General features: G+C 40.2%; 1 protein-coding gene across 2 annotated transcripts in view; it reads left to right on the plus strand.

Moving 5' to 3' along the window:
* LOC148010681 (2-oxoglutarate (2OG) and Fe(II)-dependent oxygenase superfamily protein) overlaps window positions 1–16,487 on the plus strand; it is a 153,878-nt gene that overhangs the window by 91,107 nt on the left and 46,284 nt on the right. For both annotated transcript variants that reach the window (XM_087671746.1, XM_087671745.1), the window contains exon 10: window positions 14,259–14,332. In XM_087671746.1, the coding sequence (XP_087527872.1) occupies window positions 14,259–14,332 (74 nt within the window). The remainder of the gene's footprint in view (window positions 1–14,258; window positions 14,333–16,487) is intronic.

Here is a 16,487-nt window from a genome sequence, read left to right on the forward strand (position 1 = left end):
GACTTATGTGTTGAAACAAAGTTCAATTTTTTAATCTATTAAGCTCCCTTGGAGTGGAGTAAAAGGCCTTGTGTATGGCTCTCCAGTCTGTTGTGCCTGAATATTTGGGAGACCTCTTGAAAGATCTGCTGCATGGGACTTTTTATGTTGCTACTTTGTAGTCATCTAGGATCAAGATCAAGTATCATCTGGTGAGTGCAGGAAAGTCTCTAAGCTCTTTCACGTCTCTTGAGAAAAGCCACTATATGGAATTGCTGACTTTGGCTAGGTCAGCTTGGATTGCATCTTTTGACACTTAAAAAGCGCATACTCTTTCTTGTTGATATTTTCTCTTTTCTTTGCATAATACCTGTATTGTTGTATTTAAGCCTATATTTGAGCTTGGTCCTTCAAATTTTCGGCTTCTGCATTGGCCTGTTTTTTATCCCCATACTTGATAAGGCATCAGTTTTGAGTGAAGAAAACTTTGTTGATGCCATCATATTTTTAATGCAGTTCTCTATTGCTGACTGCTCTTATGTCAAGAGATTAAAATGAAATGAGAGCTTGACGGAAGAGGGCAAACTTTTGTTGTAAAATATTCTTTGATAATCTCATGCTGGAAATGTACTACTCATCAAGCAATTGTGGCAGTGCTTAGGACCTTGCGATAAATATTGAAAGCTGCATAATCTAGAAAAACACTAGGATATTTTACGGTACTCTGGCTTGGTAAATGGATATACCACACTAACAGATTGGTTACTTAATCCCTAGTTTGGCAAATGAACCAAATGTCCCCAGTTCCATATTTATCAGTCATTTACTTTGCCAGACAGTCCCACTTTGCAGAGTGATGCCACTAAAATCAGCAGCAGGCACACAATGAATCAGAGGAGGAGACTAATGTATAATGGTGGCCAGGAGGCTCATTTGTGCATTCCAGGATATGATGTAGATGATATGAGCAGTGATTGCTCTAGATAAAGGCACCTTATATAATTGGCCTATCTGAATCCTAAATTAGAAGAGAAAATGCTCTACCTATCCTTGGTACAGCAGATGTGTTGTTCCTATGCTTCTGGGAAGAGAAAGGGATGAACCTTTACTAGTGTTTTGATAAGGTGTTGCTATGGTCCACAATGTTGTCATAGCCCAATTAATGAGCTCTTAAAAGCTTGGTGGCCCGAGCTTCAGAGTTTTTATTGGTGTCAAAAGCTCTTTATTTGGTTCATCTTTGTCTACATCATGACTTGGTTTTTGTACATTGGGCTCTCTCTATAGGTGCAATCATTTGAAACAGGGCCTAGCGTTCTAATGATGGTGAAAAATATCCATTGGAGTAGCTGGGGCCAGTATATGCTCCTCTTCCCCTTCTAGTTGGTTGCTTTTGTCAGAATGCACAAAGCACAAGAGAAAACCCTAGAAACATGTAGCAAATAGGGAGGTTATTTATACATATTTCTCTTTAGCCTTATTTAGTACGTTCATTAAAGGATATATAGACTGGAGATTTGGCTCCATCTTGAATAAATCCCATGGAGTAGAAAATAAGAATCATGAAGCCTTAGCATTAGAAAATGATGTTTTGTAGTACATTGTAGGATCGAAAGAGGCTATTTTATATTGGTTGAATTACAGTCTAATTTGACTTGAAAGACAATGAAACTATGACAACCCACGTTCATTAGTTTGAGATGGAGTTTTTTGCCTAATACTATATTTGGCATATTGTAGACGACAGCCACAGCCACCATCCCACCCCCTCACATACCCACCCACCCCTTTTTTCCCCTTCCCCTCCTAGCTTGTCATGTTGCCTTAGTACTAAAATGATCCCATCTAACTATTTATCTTGAATGTTTAGTCAAGTGGAAGAATTGTCCAATGACGGAGGCTATATGGTAGTTAGTGTGTCCATTGAAGAGCAAATTTTCCCACTTTGTTGTTGAGGATGTTATTGAAGACAACAATCTTTCATAAGGGGGAAAGTGTCACCTCCTTGGATGGGTTCTAGAAGCATTGGTCACAATGATTAAGAAGTGACTTAGTGTGAATGCACTAAGGGTACTTCAGGGTTAGGGAAGCTGAGTCATATTTATATGACTCGAGGCTCAATTGTGCAGACCATTGTATGATCGCCACTCTTGAAGTCTTATCCTAAAGGTTGACACGTCCGTACTCTAGGATAGTGTGGGTTGGTGGTATGGGACTGTATCTTTTGGACATAGTTTTGATCGAGTTACTGTTAGCTCCTAGGCTTTGGGACGAGTCCGTTTAGCTCCTTTGTTCGGAGGTGAATCTGATGTCCACATCTCGTAAGTTCATGGATATAACTTGTGTTGTGTCTTGTGTGCAGGCTGCAAAAAAAAGGGGCTAAAAAAAGAATTTACCTTTTCAGGCTACCATTAGTTGCTCTCTCTCTGTGCAGCAATGCACACCCGAGCGGGCCTTAGTGAAGATAGGCAATGAAACTAGTGGTTAGATATCGAAGTACGCCACAAGGTGCTCAAATAATTAACTGTGTTCCATGTGATCATCATTGAGGAGCAACTTCAATTAGTTTGTGCAACTAAGAAGAAACTAGAGGAGATTGCAATCTTTGGACAAGTCTTGGGTCACTTCCCCTCGAGGGCATAACTTGAAGATTGCGTCATTCTACCTTGCACATTGGCATCTCATGGATAGTAGAGGTAGTGTTGACAGGCAATGCATCTTCATGGTTCAATCATCTTTGCGGATGCACCACATGAGCTTATCGATAGCTCCTTGATTATTTGCTCAAAGGGAATAAGTTTTTGGTTCTATGGTATAATGGTTTCATGGTTGCAGAATTTGCACTTCATTATAGAGTTTCGAGATATTTTGTTACCCTTATGTTTCTTAGTCTTGCAGTGGAGTACCACTAATTGGTCAAGGATTTTGGGTGACTTTTTGACACGGTCCCCTAAGACCAACCTTCCTTCCGTGGATGGGTGGTAAATCCTTGATTACAACTTAATTACAATAGCAAACAATTAATGCAAATCTGAAAATATAAATTTACCTACTACTGATCTTAGACAGTTTCGGTATTTCTTTAGCTTTATTGAAGAAGAAGTTGATTTACAATGGGATTCTCCCAATCTCTTCCATTATTTCAACTCCCCTCGCTGTCCAAAGTGACCAATAAGTCTTCAATCTATTTTGCCCCTTGATTCGGACACTTAATTGGCCTTCATCCACTTCATAGATGATGGAAATGCCCCAAATTCAATGGCTGGCTAGTCCTCCACCTGAATTCAGCTGAAATTCACCTTTAGCCTTGTTGAATCCAAGTCTTGGAGCTTCCAATTTTTAGAATGCTTCCCAAGGTTGCTGCTAAACCCTAATTTTTGCTGTAAATTAGGGTTTATAGCAGAGAAATTTGTAATTTCTCAGCCTCCAAGGGTCCAAATGTTGAGATCTTCAAAGCAAGGCTATGAAATGGCTGGGAGATGAGAGGGAAAGCTGTAGAGAGAGAAAATTCAGAGTTCTGTTGCGAAGAATGACTGAAAATCAGTCAAGTGCAGCTGCCGCCCTACCACAACAGCATGTAGATGCAAAGAACTGAAGAAAATCAATCATTTACTGTTGCTGCCTTGCCTCAATAGCCTGTAGATGCTGTCTCCTGCTGTTGATTGGTCTTCTTTTTCCCCTGGCTGCCTCAGAAGGTCCTTCAATGGCTGCAAATCAGACCAGCAGCCTTCCCCCTCTCTCTCTTGTAGGCTGAATTCATAGAAATGCCTCTCTCCAGCCTCTAAAGACGTTTTTCAGTCTTGCATGGGCATTTTTCGCAAGTGGCAGCCTTCCCAAATCGTTTTTCCAGCAATTTTCATAATTAAATATTGATTTTCAGCCTTAAAATACTGAAAATTAATCTAATAATTATTTCGGTGCCCTGAAAAAAAATATGACTAGCCAATAATTAAATTGGCTAGGCAGCTTCCATTCCCCAGTGTATTTGCGCCATCTTTGACCATCAAATTGGTGTTCGATACCATTAAACGCTAGTTCTCTAGTGTTACCAACTGACACTTATGGCCAAATGGATGACCTAGGCCAACAACTGGCACCAGATACCACCAAGTACCTGTGCGGCATAACTTATAGCAACTTTTGCCTTTGACATCTCGTGATTTCTTTGGGTGTTGGGCTCGTAAATTTACTTTAACTCCAATTGCACCTCACACGTGCATCATTTACTTAATCATGTGATTAAAAATTGATCCACATGTTAAGTGAGGTTTCAAAAATACATGTCCTCATGACAGCCCTCCCCCTTGAAATCCTTGCAATCGTCCTCAATTGCACTGCCAAATGCATCAAAAGAAAAGTACTACATTGGAATTTCCATAGGGTATCATAGTCAACACAACATTGCGCACTGCTGTTCAACCATTCCATATGCCCAACATATGCTGAAAATTACCAGCCAACATAACATAACATAAGACTCACAAAGAATCTCAAAAACCAAACTGATCACAAACTCATTGCAAAAGCTGACTAGCAATCCGTGCAAAAATTGATGTACAAGTGATCCAAAAAGTGACCATAAGGAACTAAAGTTGGCTCTAACTGAAAGGCATCTAGGTAAAGTTGCAACAACTGAGGATGGTCTGCCAAGTCATCCTCTTCTATCCATTTGGTATCCATTGGTGAATAATTTTGAAATTTCACCAAGCATCTCCTGGAAACTTTACCTTTGATCTTTCTTTTCTTATGTGCCAAAATCTGCTCAGGTACCAAAATCTCATCTAGCTCCTCAACCTGAGGCTGAATTTCAGCAGACATATCCTTCGGCACATCACCATGAAAAGGCCTCAATAAACTGACGTGAAAGACATTATGTATCCGTCAATGTGGAGGTAATTGCAGTCGATATGCCACATTGTTTATCTTCTCCAACACTTGGAAGGGCCCATAGTATCTCATACTCAACTTCGGATACAATCTTTCTCTTCCTTTCATCTTTTTCATCCTTGCCTTTTCAAAATGCAGCAATACATAATCACCCTTTGTAAACTGCAAAGCACGTCTATGTCGATCGGCTGTCCTCTTTTGCTTTTCTTGAGATCTCTGAAGTGCATATTTTATCTTTGCATAGGCTACATCCAAGTTTTTCACATAACGATCAGTCTCAAAGATCTTATCCTTAGTTTGCAGAATAGGTGGTACCTTCTTGCCACCCTCAACCACCTCAAATGGATCTTTGCCCGTAGAACTATGCACTGTGTTGTTATAAGCAAACTCAACCAAGGGCAAATACTGGTTCCATTGCGCCTTATGGTCTGAAACATAGCACCTTAAAAGATCTAACACTGTGGAATTTGCTTTCTTAGATTAACTATTTGTCTGCGAATGGAAGGATGATGAAAATTTCAATGTTGGTACCATATTCTCAAACAAGCCCTTCCAAAATAAATTGGTCATCTGGGGGTCTCGATCACGTAATAAATAGCACTGCTCAAAGATAGGTCATGCAACACCAAACACATGATCATGATAACACTTGCTTCATTCCTAGTAGCCATTAATGATCGACTCTGGCATACCGTGATATTTAAAGATGAGCTGCAAAAACAATCGTGCCATATGATCAACCTTTATTTTCTTCCTCACCAGAATGAAATGGGCTTGTTTGCTAAACTTGCAAATGATAGTCCATATCCCATCATTTTTTGTAGGTGTCTTAGGAAGCTCAAAAATAAAGTCCATTGCAATGCTCTGCCAAGGCCGATTTGGAATAGGCAAGGGCTGTAATAAACCCGATAACTTTTGCCTATCGTGCTTTACCTTCTGGCATACGATGCATGTCTTAACAAACTGTTCTACATCATGCCTCAAAGCTGGTCAATAAAAGAAATGCTCCACTGCCTTGACCATGGTATCAATACCTCTGTGTTCCTGTATATAGAGGAACATGACTTTCAGTCATAACTCTAGGCCATAACTGCTTTGTGACACATAGTCGTCCATGCATCATTAGAAATTCATCTCTTAGTACAAAGTGTTCATGCTATTGGCCATTGCAAAGCTGATCATAAACATTAGCAAAGTTCGAATCAGCAACATATTGCTCTTTCATGGCATCCAACTTAGCGTGATAAACCATGCTGACAGATGAAATTTGTGGCTTATGTGATAGTGCATCGGCCACCACTTTCTTTTTACCATCAATATGTACAATCTGAAAATGAAACATAGAGAGGAAATTTGCCCATCTCTTATGCTTCTTTGACAACTTTGTCTGCGTCAAAAAGTATCTCAAAGTTTGATGGTCTGTGTGCACTGTAAAATCAGCCCCTAACAAATAATGTTTCCACGTAGACAGTGCATGAATTACAGCCAAGAGCTCTTTCTCATAGACCTGCAAATTCTTTTCTACACCGTGGAGAATTCGGTTCTCATAAGCCACAACTCGACTATCCCGCATAAGAACAATCCCAATGCTGTTACCACATGCATCACATTGAACTATGAATGACTTCCGTAGATCGGGCAACACGAGCACAGGATCTAAAGTCATCTTTTCCTACGCGGTGGATAACACATATAGAGAGTAGAAAGCAGTAGAAGGGAGAGTGAGCGCGACACCTTTGATATTCGGTACATCCACAGCTGTCCATCTAAATGGCATATTCTTCTTTTGCAAGGCATGCAATGGAGATGCAATTTCAGCAAACCCGCGTACATACTTCCTGTAGTAAGAACATAAATCCAAGAAGTTGCGGATCTCATGCACATTCCTCAAAGGTAGCCATTATCGTATTGCTTCAACCTTTGCAGGGTCCATGCGAATACCATCAACCGATACAATATGCCCCAAAAAGTGGATTGCATGCAAGAAGAATTCATTTTTCTTGTCATTGATAACCAGCCTATGGTCACGCAGTTCATTGAACACCATATCCAAGTGTTTTCTATGCTCTGCCTCGTTCTTTGAATAGACAATCATGTCATCAAAGAAAGTGCCCACAAATCCTCTATGTGGCCTGAAGATACGATCCATTATCCAATTAAAAGTGGCAGGAGTATTCGTAAGTCCAAAAGGCATAACAAGAAACTCATACAATCCAAAAGATGTCCTAAAAGCTGTCTTAGGCACATCTTGTGGTCTAATGCGTATGTGATGATACCCAATATGGTTGCCCCTTACAATCTATCCATAACATCATCGATCCGAGGAATCGAAAAGTGATTCTTTATTGTGGTGTTGTTCAAATCACGATAATCAATGCACATACGCCATGAACCGTACTTTTTCTACACCAAAAGCACTGGAGAACAAAAAGGAGATGAGCTGGGCTAAATCAACCTTTTTTTTAACAGCTCATTTACCTGAGTCAAAATCTCCTCTTGTTGGGTTGCATTGACTTTGTAGGGTGGCTTATTAGGTGGGCTACTTCCAGGGATTTGATCTATGCCATGATCTTTTGGTCTTTCAGGCGGTAGTTGCCTTGGAAATGACTGAGAGAAGCAATCAACATACATTTTCAGAAATGACATGTGATCCTTTTTTAACTTAGACATGTTCCCAACATTCTCACTATCATCTTTATCCCTAGTAAAAACCAAGTATGCTGAAAGATGATTTTTCATTACTTTAGAAATGGTAGCTGCAGATACAAGAGGGACAGATTCACCTGTCAACTTTACATCAAGTGTGAGTACATTTCTCTTATGTTGAATAGTGATTTTTTTTGCACGAGAATCAATCACTGCATGTATACAGTGACACCACGGCATACCAAGCAATACATCACAACCCTCAAGTGGAGCAATGAAGAACTCTTCATTGTCCACATATCCTTGTAAGTGCAAGTAGAGCTTTCCAATGAGTAGTGTGAGAGGCTCTGCATGGCCTTTACATGCCATTTCAACTTCCCCCATGGGTCCCATCTCATCCTCTCTGATGCCCAGACGGGCGGCCATGTCAACAGAGATGAAGTTGGCTCGTGCACCATTATCAAAGAAACTCAATGCATGTTGATCCCTAAATTTTTCCCATGCTCTACACAACTCAGTAGCATCATCATTGGGCTAATCACTAACAACATCAGGCACCAATCCCACTGATGTTTTAGGCTTCTTTCTTTTAGAATCTCCTCGATTTTCTGATTTTCCAGCTTGCTGCCTATTGGGACAGTCCCTTGCAATGTGACCCTCCTGTTCACAAATAAAACATTTATTTGCAGCCATCAATTTCCTACGTTGTGCCAATGTTTTGGAGCCCTTTCTTTGCTGTTTTGGTCTCTTTTTAGGCTGATATTCAGATCTGCCCCTTTTCTCAGCTTTAAATAACTTTTTATTCTGGCTTCTCCCCACTCTCTAGGAAGCCCAAATCCTTCCCATGCAGCAAAGCATCCGCTGTAGCAGCAGTCTCTATAAGCTGAGACATGCTAGACACGGTGGATTTAATACAAAAATCCATGATTCCTTTGGGCAGATCACAAACATATTTTTCCACTTGCTCATGAAGAGGTACGGGGCGATAAGAAGTAATAGGCAGCAATGCATTCCAAAACTTGTTATTATATTGCTCCAAATTCTTACATTCCTTAGCATCCAGCTTATTCCAAGCTGCCATGATGTCCAGCTGAAAGGTACTTGTCAACCAATTCGATGCAAACATTTGCTTGAATTGTACTTACGTTGACGGTACTCTACCTTGCATCAAAAGAGTAGACCACCACTACAATGCATTCCCTTTCAAGAAAGTGGCTACCTTTCGAATCTTTGAGGACTTCGTGAAGTTCCCCCCCCCAATAGACTGCATCAAACTCTGAATGAAAGTCAAAGTTTTCAGCCTATCTTGTGCACTGTTGAAGGACTCAAACTCCACTCCTTTTCCACCCTCATCATAGTCTTTTGTTGCTTGTTTGGATGTCAAGCTGTCATACACTGGCTGCTGCAAAAGGGTGCATTTGTTGAATTCACATCAAAACCAATGTGAAACGGAGCATTTGCATGATCAACATTCATTCCTTGAGCCCCATAATCATTCGGGGGTGCAGATGCAGTACCAAACATGCTACTTTGTGCCCCAGGCATCAAGCCAATGCTACCTTACATAGGGTTTTGCGTATTTCCAGCCATACTCGAATACATTGGGCCTTGCACTCCATGCATTGGTTGTTGCATACCATAGGGATTTGTGCCATACATTCCCGTATGCGGTCCTTGTCCAACCATAGCATGAAAAATCGTGCTTCCACCAAAATATTATGGCTATTGCTTTCTTAGTCAAATCATACAATGGTCTAGCAACCACAACAAACGATTTAATGAATCTCTTGTAATAAGAGTATATTTCCAAAGTTTCTTGAACTTCAAGAATACCGGTCAATTCTGGCCATCTTGCAATAGCCTTGACATTTTAAAACCTTTTTTGGATCCCTTTGAATCCCATCTTTGGATAAAATATGATCTAAGCAGTGAATCTTTTCTAGGAAAAATTCACTCTTTTTCCCATTCATATAAAATTTGTGTTTTTGGAGTTCTTGAAATACTATTTTTAAGCATTACTTGTGCTCTTCTTTATCTTTTCAATGAACCCAAATATCATCAAAGAAAATACTTGTAAACTTTTGGTGTGTTCTAAAGGTTCTTTTAATAATTTCATTAAAGATTACATGAGCGTTGGTGAGATCATATGTATTAGGGAAAATTTGAAATAAAAAAATGGCATTGAAGGGAGTTTAACCAAAAGGTGATATTCCCTAGGCAAAAAGGAATGCTTAGTATAACTTCATTGTCCCATTTTCAAATCCCATCATCTATATATCAAAGGAAAGCTCTTGAAGAGTAGGTTCTAAATATCCAATCTTCGACAAGTTTGGAGTTCATTTGTGAAAATATTGCAGTGCCTCTATGTTTAGAGAAAATATTTTAGTCAAACTCCCTTACAAGGATATTTTTTTACCTTAAATTTTTCTTAATGGTAACATAAGACGCTCATACAAACAAAAGATTGTCCTGAATGCCGTTTTATGAATGTCTTTAGGAGCAATCATGTTTTGATGGTAGCCACTCTTCAAGCAATCCATTTGAATATTTTGGGTCCATCCAACCTATCTAAGCTATCCTCAATTCTTGGTATGGGAAAGCTATTTTGAATAGTGATTGTATTGAGGGCCATGTAGTCCACACACATACATCAAGGCATATATTTTTCTTAAACTAAGAGGACAATAGAACAAAAGGTGAGAAATTGAGTCTTATTATATCTTTCTCCAAGAGCTCATTCATTTGCTTTATAATCTCCTTTGGTTGTATTGGGTTCACATGATAAGATGGCCTATTTGGAAGTGAACTTCTAGGAGTGAGGTCAATGTGATGATCTTATGACCTCTCTAGTAGTAGCTCGTTAGATAAAGTGTCTGCAAAATAATCTTCATACTTCTTTAAGAAATTCAATCGCTTCTTGGTCATATCTAAGATGGACTTTTCAGTTCTAGACTCCCTATTAGAGTCTTTGATAAACATCGTGTCTGAGGAAATAAACTTATTTATTTTTTTACAAATTTGTAGATGGGATAAGGTAGGAATAGAGTTTTGTTTAACTTCCACATCAAAAGATACATTTTTATCCTTAAAAGGAAGTCTAAATTTATTTTGATTTCAATCAATGGTTGGGTCTACTCTACTATGACAAGATATTCGTAATACAACATCATAGTAGCCAAGATCTCTTATGATAAAGCTCTCATGATTTACATAGTCTCCTATCTCAATCCGTAGCTTTTTGAAGATATGTGTAACTTGAGATTTCATTCCTTGAAAAACAACACTTGATGTTTTTTGTATTCCGAACCTCTTCTTTCGTAGATATAGAGCTTCAATAATTCGAGGATTCATGTAATGATATGTAGCCCTTATGTTAAAATAGGGAGCTTCATTTTCTTTGATGAAGTTTCATCCTGCTATAAAGATTCTTTAGGTATAAGATTCACTTGAGGTGCCTTCTAGGGTTTGTTCTCCTTCTTTGCCTTGTTGGGGCATTGATTAACCATGTGTCCCTTTTCTCCACAAGAGAAACATCACCCTTGTCTTGTATATTGTGCTAATTGCTGATATGTTAGCTTCTTTTTGGATGACAAAAGTGGTATACCTTCATTCTTATGCTTTGGCTTTTGTTGATCTGATTTTTTTTGTTAAACGTCTTAACCTTCTTCTTTTCTGGTTCTTCTTTGGAGAACTTTCCAAGCATCCATGGCATATGTAGTTCTTTAGCTTCAAGGGCTGCATCTTGGGCTGCTTCCAAAGCATTAGGCTTTGTCATCTTTGATAACTCACCAAATTGTTGGATGTAAACCATGGATAAACTTTCTCATTTTTCTATTGGAAAGAACCTTACTAAGAGATGTTAATTTAAGAGAGAATAGCTTCTAACTTATTGATGTATTCTCATATATTTTCTCCATGGTGTTTCTTTAGCTCATCCCATTCTTGTTGTACATCGGCTTCAAAGGATGAAGGTATAAACTTCTTGTCGAACATCTCCTTAAGCTCCTTCCAAGATTTGGGTTCCCTTTTTTCTTAAATAATCTCGAGCTACTAATTTAACGTAGCATCATTCAAGTGTATTTCAACCATCCTAATCTTTGATTTTTGTGTATGATTTTCACCACTAGAAGTAGCATCAAATTGTCTAGTAAAAGGCAACTTTTTGAGAATCTCTCTTGCCACTGATGCTTTTCTGTCTAGTCTCAAAGTCTCTTTTAGCATCGCCTTCCTTTGCTAAAAATATATTTGGAGATTGAGCTACTATGGAAATAGCTAGTGCTTTGACTTTTTGCTTACCGTTCTCCATGGAGGGAGATTTGAGACAAGAAGAGGTTGCTTGTGTATAATGAGACTTTGAAGTCAAACTTGGGTGGATTCCTGAATGATAGGTGATGTGCTACCTTCATAGGCTTTGTTGCATCAATGATGTTGATACCTTTCATGCTGAGATATACCTTTGCAGTCATAATACCATCTATCTCAAGAGCCTTCTTGGCAAGAAAATCTTCAAAGACCTTCGCTTTAGCACATGCTTTAACCCTTGTCTTCATCAAAGCTTATATTTTTGGATTGGCTTGTAGCTCCTTGTGTCTTTGTATCTTCTCATAATTAGAGAAACATACAGATGTAGAGTGTCAGGAGCCTTCCGATTGTTGGCTATGATTCTTCTCTTCGCCTCTTGACATGGTAAACCTCTATGATAATGTTAGTCCCAAAGATCTTAATACTCCAAAAAAGTTCTTACAAGGAAGAAGTCCTTGCTTCGATACCAATGTAAGTGCAGGGAAGAGCTTGACAATGAGAATACTCTAAACTTGATCAATTATCATTGTGAAAATGTGTGCGCGCGTGTGTGTGTGTGAGTGAGTGAGAGAGAGAGAAAGAAAGATCTATTAACGTCTCTAAAAGGCCAGAATGGCCTATGAGACTATAACCAATACAGCTGGTATCATCATCTCTCATCAAATAAGAAGAGAGAAAATTTATGTGTAAGTTTACGTGGTAAATTTATGTGTGTGTGTGTGTGTGTGTGAGAGAGAGAGAGAGAGAGAGAGAGAGAGAGAGAGAGAGAGAGAGAGAGATGATACCATGTTGAGAGGGGAATTGGCCCCTTCCCCTTTACTAGATTTTATTGAAATAAACTATGGGTACCAAATGTTTGAACCATACGTAATCACAATGGACTGATTTGCTACAATTCTAAAAACCCCTATTGCATAAATTGGGCAGCAAGATGATTTTCTTTTGTTCTGCTTTGATTTTTTCAAGTTGAGTAGAAAGAGTTTGCTGAATGAGTACTAGATAAGCATGTGGTTGAAATTTAAGTATTTGAGCTCGGTGCAAATGAAGAGAGAGACGTCCAATATATAGATGTGAAGCTTGGGTTCGTTTCTTTGATCATGAGCATTTGCTTCCACTTTTTTGAAACTGCTCATTATATGGGGTTTGAGTCATTATGACTACCTCAGTAAAGAAGTCTTAGTGCGCTTTTTGGTCAATTGGACTGCTTGACTAAACTTTAACTTTCTCTTGGATTTCTCGTTGATGATGACCCAAGTAGAATTATAGGGTATTTTGGCCATTGACCACCCTTGAATTTAAAAAATGAACATTTAACAATATTTTAAAATACTCAAACAATACAAATTGCCTTTCAAGGTATATGAGCATTAATAATTTGAATCCTTGAGCCAATATATCTCAATAATAGTTGATACATAGAAAATTGGTAACAAATTCAATAGATCTGCTTGAAATGATATTTGCCAACAAAGCGGTGACCCCATTAACTAGTCTATTATACTCGATCCTTGCTTGGGTTCCCAATGTATGAGCCCTCTTGAATATGGAGAGAGAGAGAGAGAGAGAGAGAGAGAGAGAGAGGGGGGGGTGGGGGGGTGGGGGGTCATGTTAACATTTTTGGGAGGCCCCTAATCATATATATCCATTGTTACAATTCACTTTGGGCATCTTGCATACAAGCAAAAAGAAAACAAAAACGGGATGAAACAGCAGTTTTGTACTCGTATGACTCATATGACTCATAAGAGTGTTGTTATAGCAAACATCATTGCATGTGTATAGAATATAGTTGTAATCTTTCATAGATTCATTTCTTGGGAGGTGGGGCACAAAAGTCTCTAACGATTGCTCTTCCTCCTTTGTACACTGGCCACTTGCCATTCTTCCTCCCCCCTCTTGACTTTAGCCAATTCTGCTGGTTGATTCTTTAGTTGGACTGGAGTCAACTCATTTGCTATTCATAACTTAGCCTCTTTAGAGAGACTTTGGTTGCTTTGTAACGGCTATTTTCTCTATCAGTTCCATATACATTACTCTTGCCAGTCCACAAATGGGAATGTTCTGCTTAATTGTTCCTTCAATACAGCTGTTTCAAGGATGAAATCGCCCTCTAAATCTGGTGCAATGTTGCGTCTGTCCCATCTTGGGGGGAACCCTCCAATTCTAGTATCTTTTTTGTTGCTCTTAATCCTTTCATTTGCTTCATTACTGAGAGCACTTCTGTGAAAAAATGTGCTGAATTTGAATTTACCTTCAGTTCCATTTGGAGTCTCTCTTGCATGGGTTCCTCCTTTGCTTTCTGTAGAGAGAGAGAGAGAGAGAGAGAGAGAGAGAGAGAGAGAGAGAGAGAGAGAGAGAGAGAGAGAGAGAGAGAGAGAGAGAGAGAGAGAGAAGTGAGTTGGCAGGTGGAATCAATCTCAAATTTGGAAGTTTTGAACTCGCTGCAGTGCCAAAAGTGATGATATATCAAAGAGTATATCGACATGGTGTGGATGGCACACTGATCATGGCTCATTGACAGGTTTATCTCTGTGCCTTAAATGTCACTATCAGTGCCAAGGTGTAAAGCAATTAGCTTCTTGTTATGACCTATCAGCTTGTTCGAACAGTTTTTTCTTAAGCATGTTGCTATTGAGGCTTTGAACAGTTCTCTGATCTCTGCTTGCAATTGGTTAATTTTTTTAGTGAGAAAAAGGAAAATCTGCTTTTTGAGTGCTCTCACCTTGATTGCTAAGCTCTTCTATTGAAATTTGGAAGCTGGCTCAGAGATTCCATAATGCTTGAATAAAGTCAGGAGGTGCAGATTCCCAGACGAGCTCTATCTGTGAGAAGATATGGCACCATATTTGACTTATTTGTTGGTTGTCAGATTGTTTGTGTTGCTGTAAGTGTTTACTCTTTTTAGCACTGAGTTGAGTATGCTGTTTGTCAATCATCTTGGATCAGATGATCAGACAGATAAAAACTTGCAGGTATGACTAGAGCTCATGCCGTTAAGAGAGAGCTCACAACAAACAGTAGCCTAAAGAGAAGTTGTGATCAACAACTTCGCGCCCTTTTTGTTTTTCTGGCCCCACTTGCGATGTAGCAGGTGGTTTGCTTATTGTGGATGGTTTATGGTGGTTTATTGCAAACCTCTTTGATTTCTATACCATAATAGAGTTGCTTTCAATTTGGATTGCATTCTCTTGCAAGTTTCTCATCTTTACATAGTGAATATGTTCTTCACAATGCATGTTGTCTCTATCTTCTCCATGCCACTTGTTAAGAACATGGGAGGTATGGAGATGAGTAGGTCTTACATACCCAACCCTCACAATGGAGAAGAGTCGTGGGTACCAGCAAAGACACAAGAGCCGCAAAGTGTTTTTCTTCTTTCTTCGCTTGTTTTATTTCATACACTATGTAATGTAGGTAAGAAAAGACTTGAAAGAGGGGTTTCTCTTACGGTTTACTCTTAGGCTAAGTGTGGTTACAAGCAAATATAGCTAGGTTGGTGTTATAATTATGCCAGCTAAGAAACTCTTGTGTGGAAGGAGAACAGAGCACCACCTCATATAAACCACGCAGACCGGCATTCGTATATGAAAGTTCCTCTGTCGTCGCTGCTGCTGCTGGCGTTGTGCCCCCGCGCTGCCCCCATCTCTCTTGCTCTGCCTCCCCGTGGCGCGCTGCGTCCCCCTTTTCGCCAGGAAATCCGCACATTCGCCCCCTCCTTGCCACCGTTCCCTTGTCAGTCGACCTCTCCTTGTCTCCAAGCTGCCCCCTTGACCCCTCTTGCTGACTGCCGCCAGCATCCAGTGAGCCGCCGCCACCTGTGATAGACATCCCCTCTTTTTGTCCATTTCGATGTTTTCTACCTTGCTTACTTTGCCACCAGCGCATGTAAAGAGCGCCAGCCCAAAGTAATAGACCCCCCCCACCCCCCCCCCCCCCCCCCCCCCGGCACAGTGCAGATAACGGAGGTAGTTCTCATGGGTCAAGGGATCTTCATGGTTTGACTCACCTTCGTGGATGCAGCCCGTGAGCTAGTGGATAGCTCACCTTATGCCTCCATGAAGGGGGTCATCTATATGGTTCCTTGGTATAGTGGCTTCACAGTGGAGGAATTTTCACTCCACAACAGGTTTCTTAGACACCCGGTCACCCTCCTATTCCTTGGACTGACGGTAGAGTATTGTCAGTTAGTGGAGGACTTTGGACGGCTCTTCGGCACAGTTCTTCCTGTCTTCTTCAGAGATGCAGTGATAGTTGCAGGAGTCTCGAAGGTACGGGTGGTTGTGAAAGATACAAAGAACATACTTAAGTTTTTGGAGATTGAGGGAGGCAGACATTTTTAGGTAGCAAGTTATTGTGACAGGGCAGCCTGGTCAGTGCTTGCGATGTCATGACTTTGGGCATCAGTCACCAGGCTGCACGTGTTTCGGAGCCAAGGCGGCTCAGCCCCGGCAGACCCATAGATGGATGCTGATGGTTTTATACGGGTCGAGCGACGAGAAAGAGGGAGGTGGCAGGGGGGCCTGAGTCAGCCCCTCAGACATAGCCACGGCAGCAGAGAGTAGGAGGGCGGGCAATGGGCCCCCGGTAGAGCACCTGTAGCATCCTCGAACTTGTCCCACCCAGCAAGATCACAGGCCTCTAGTCCCACCACATTGAGGCGTCATAGGCTATCCCAC

The sequence above is a fragment of the Lygodium microphyllum genome, chromosome 29 (genome assembly GCF_053477565.2).
Source record: "Lygodium microphyllum isolate KBCC chromosome 29, Lygodium_microphyllum_v1.1.10, whole genome shotgun sequence".
In the NCBI taxonomy this organism is placed as follows: Eukaryota; Viridiplantae; Streptophyta; class Polypodiopsida; order Schizaeales; family Lygodiaceae; genus Lygodium; species Lygodium microphyllum.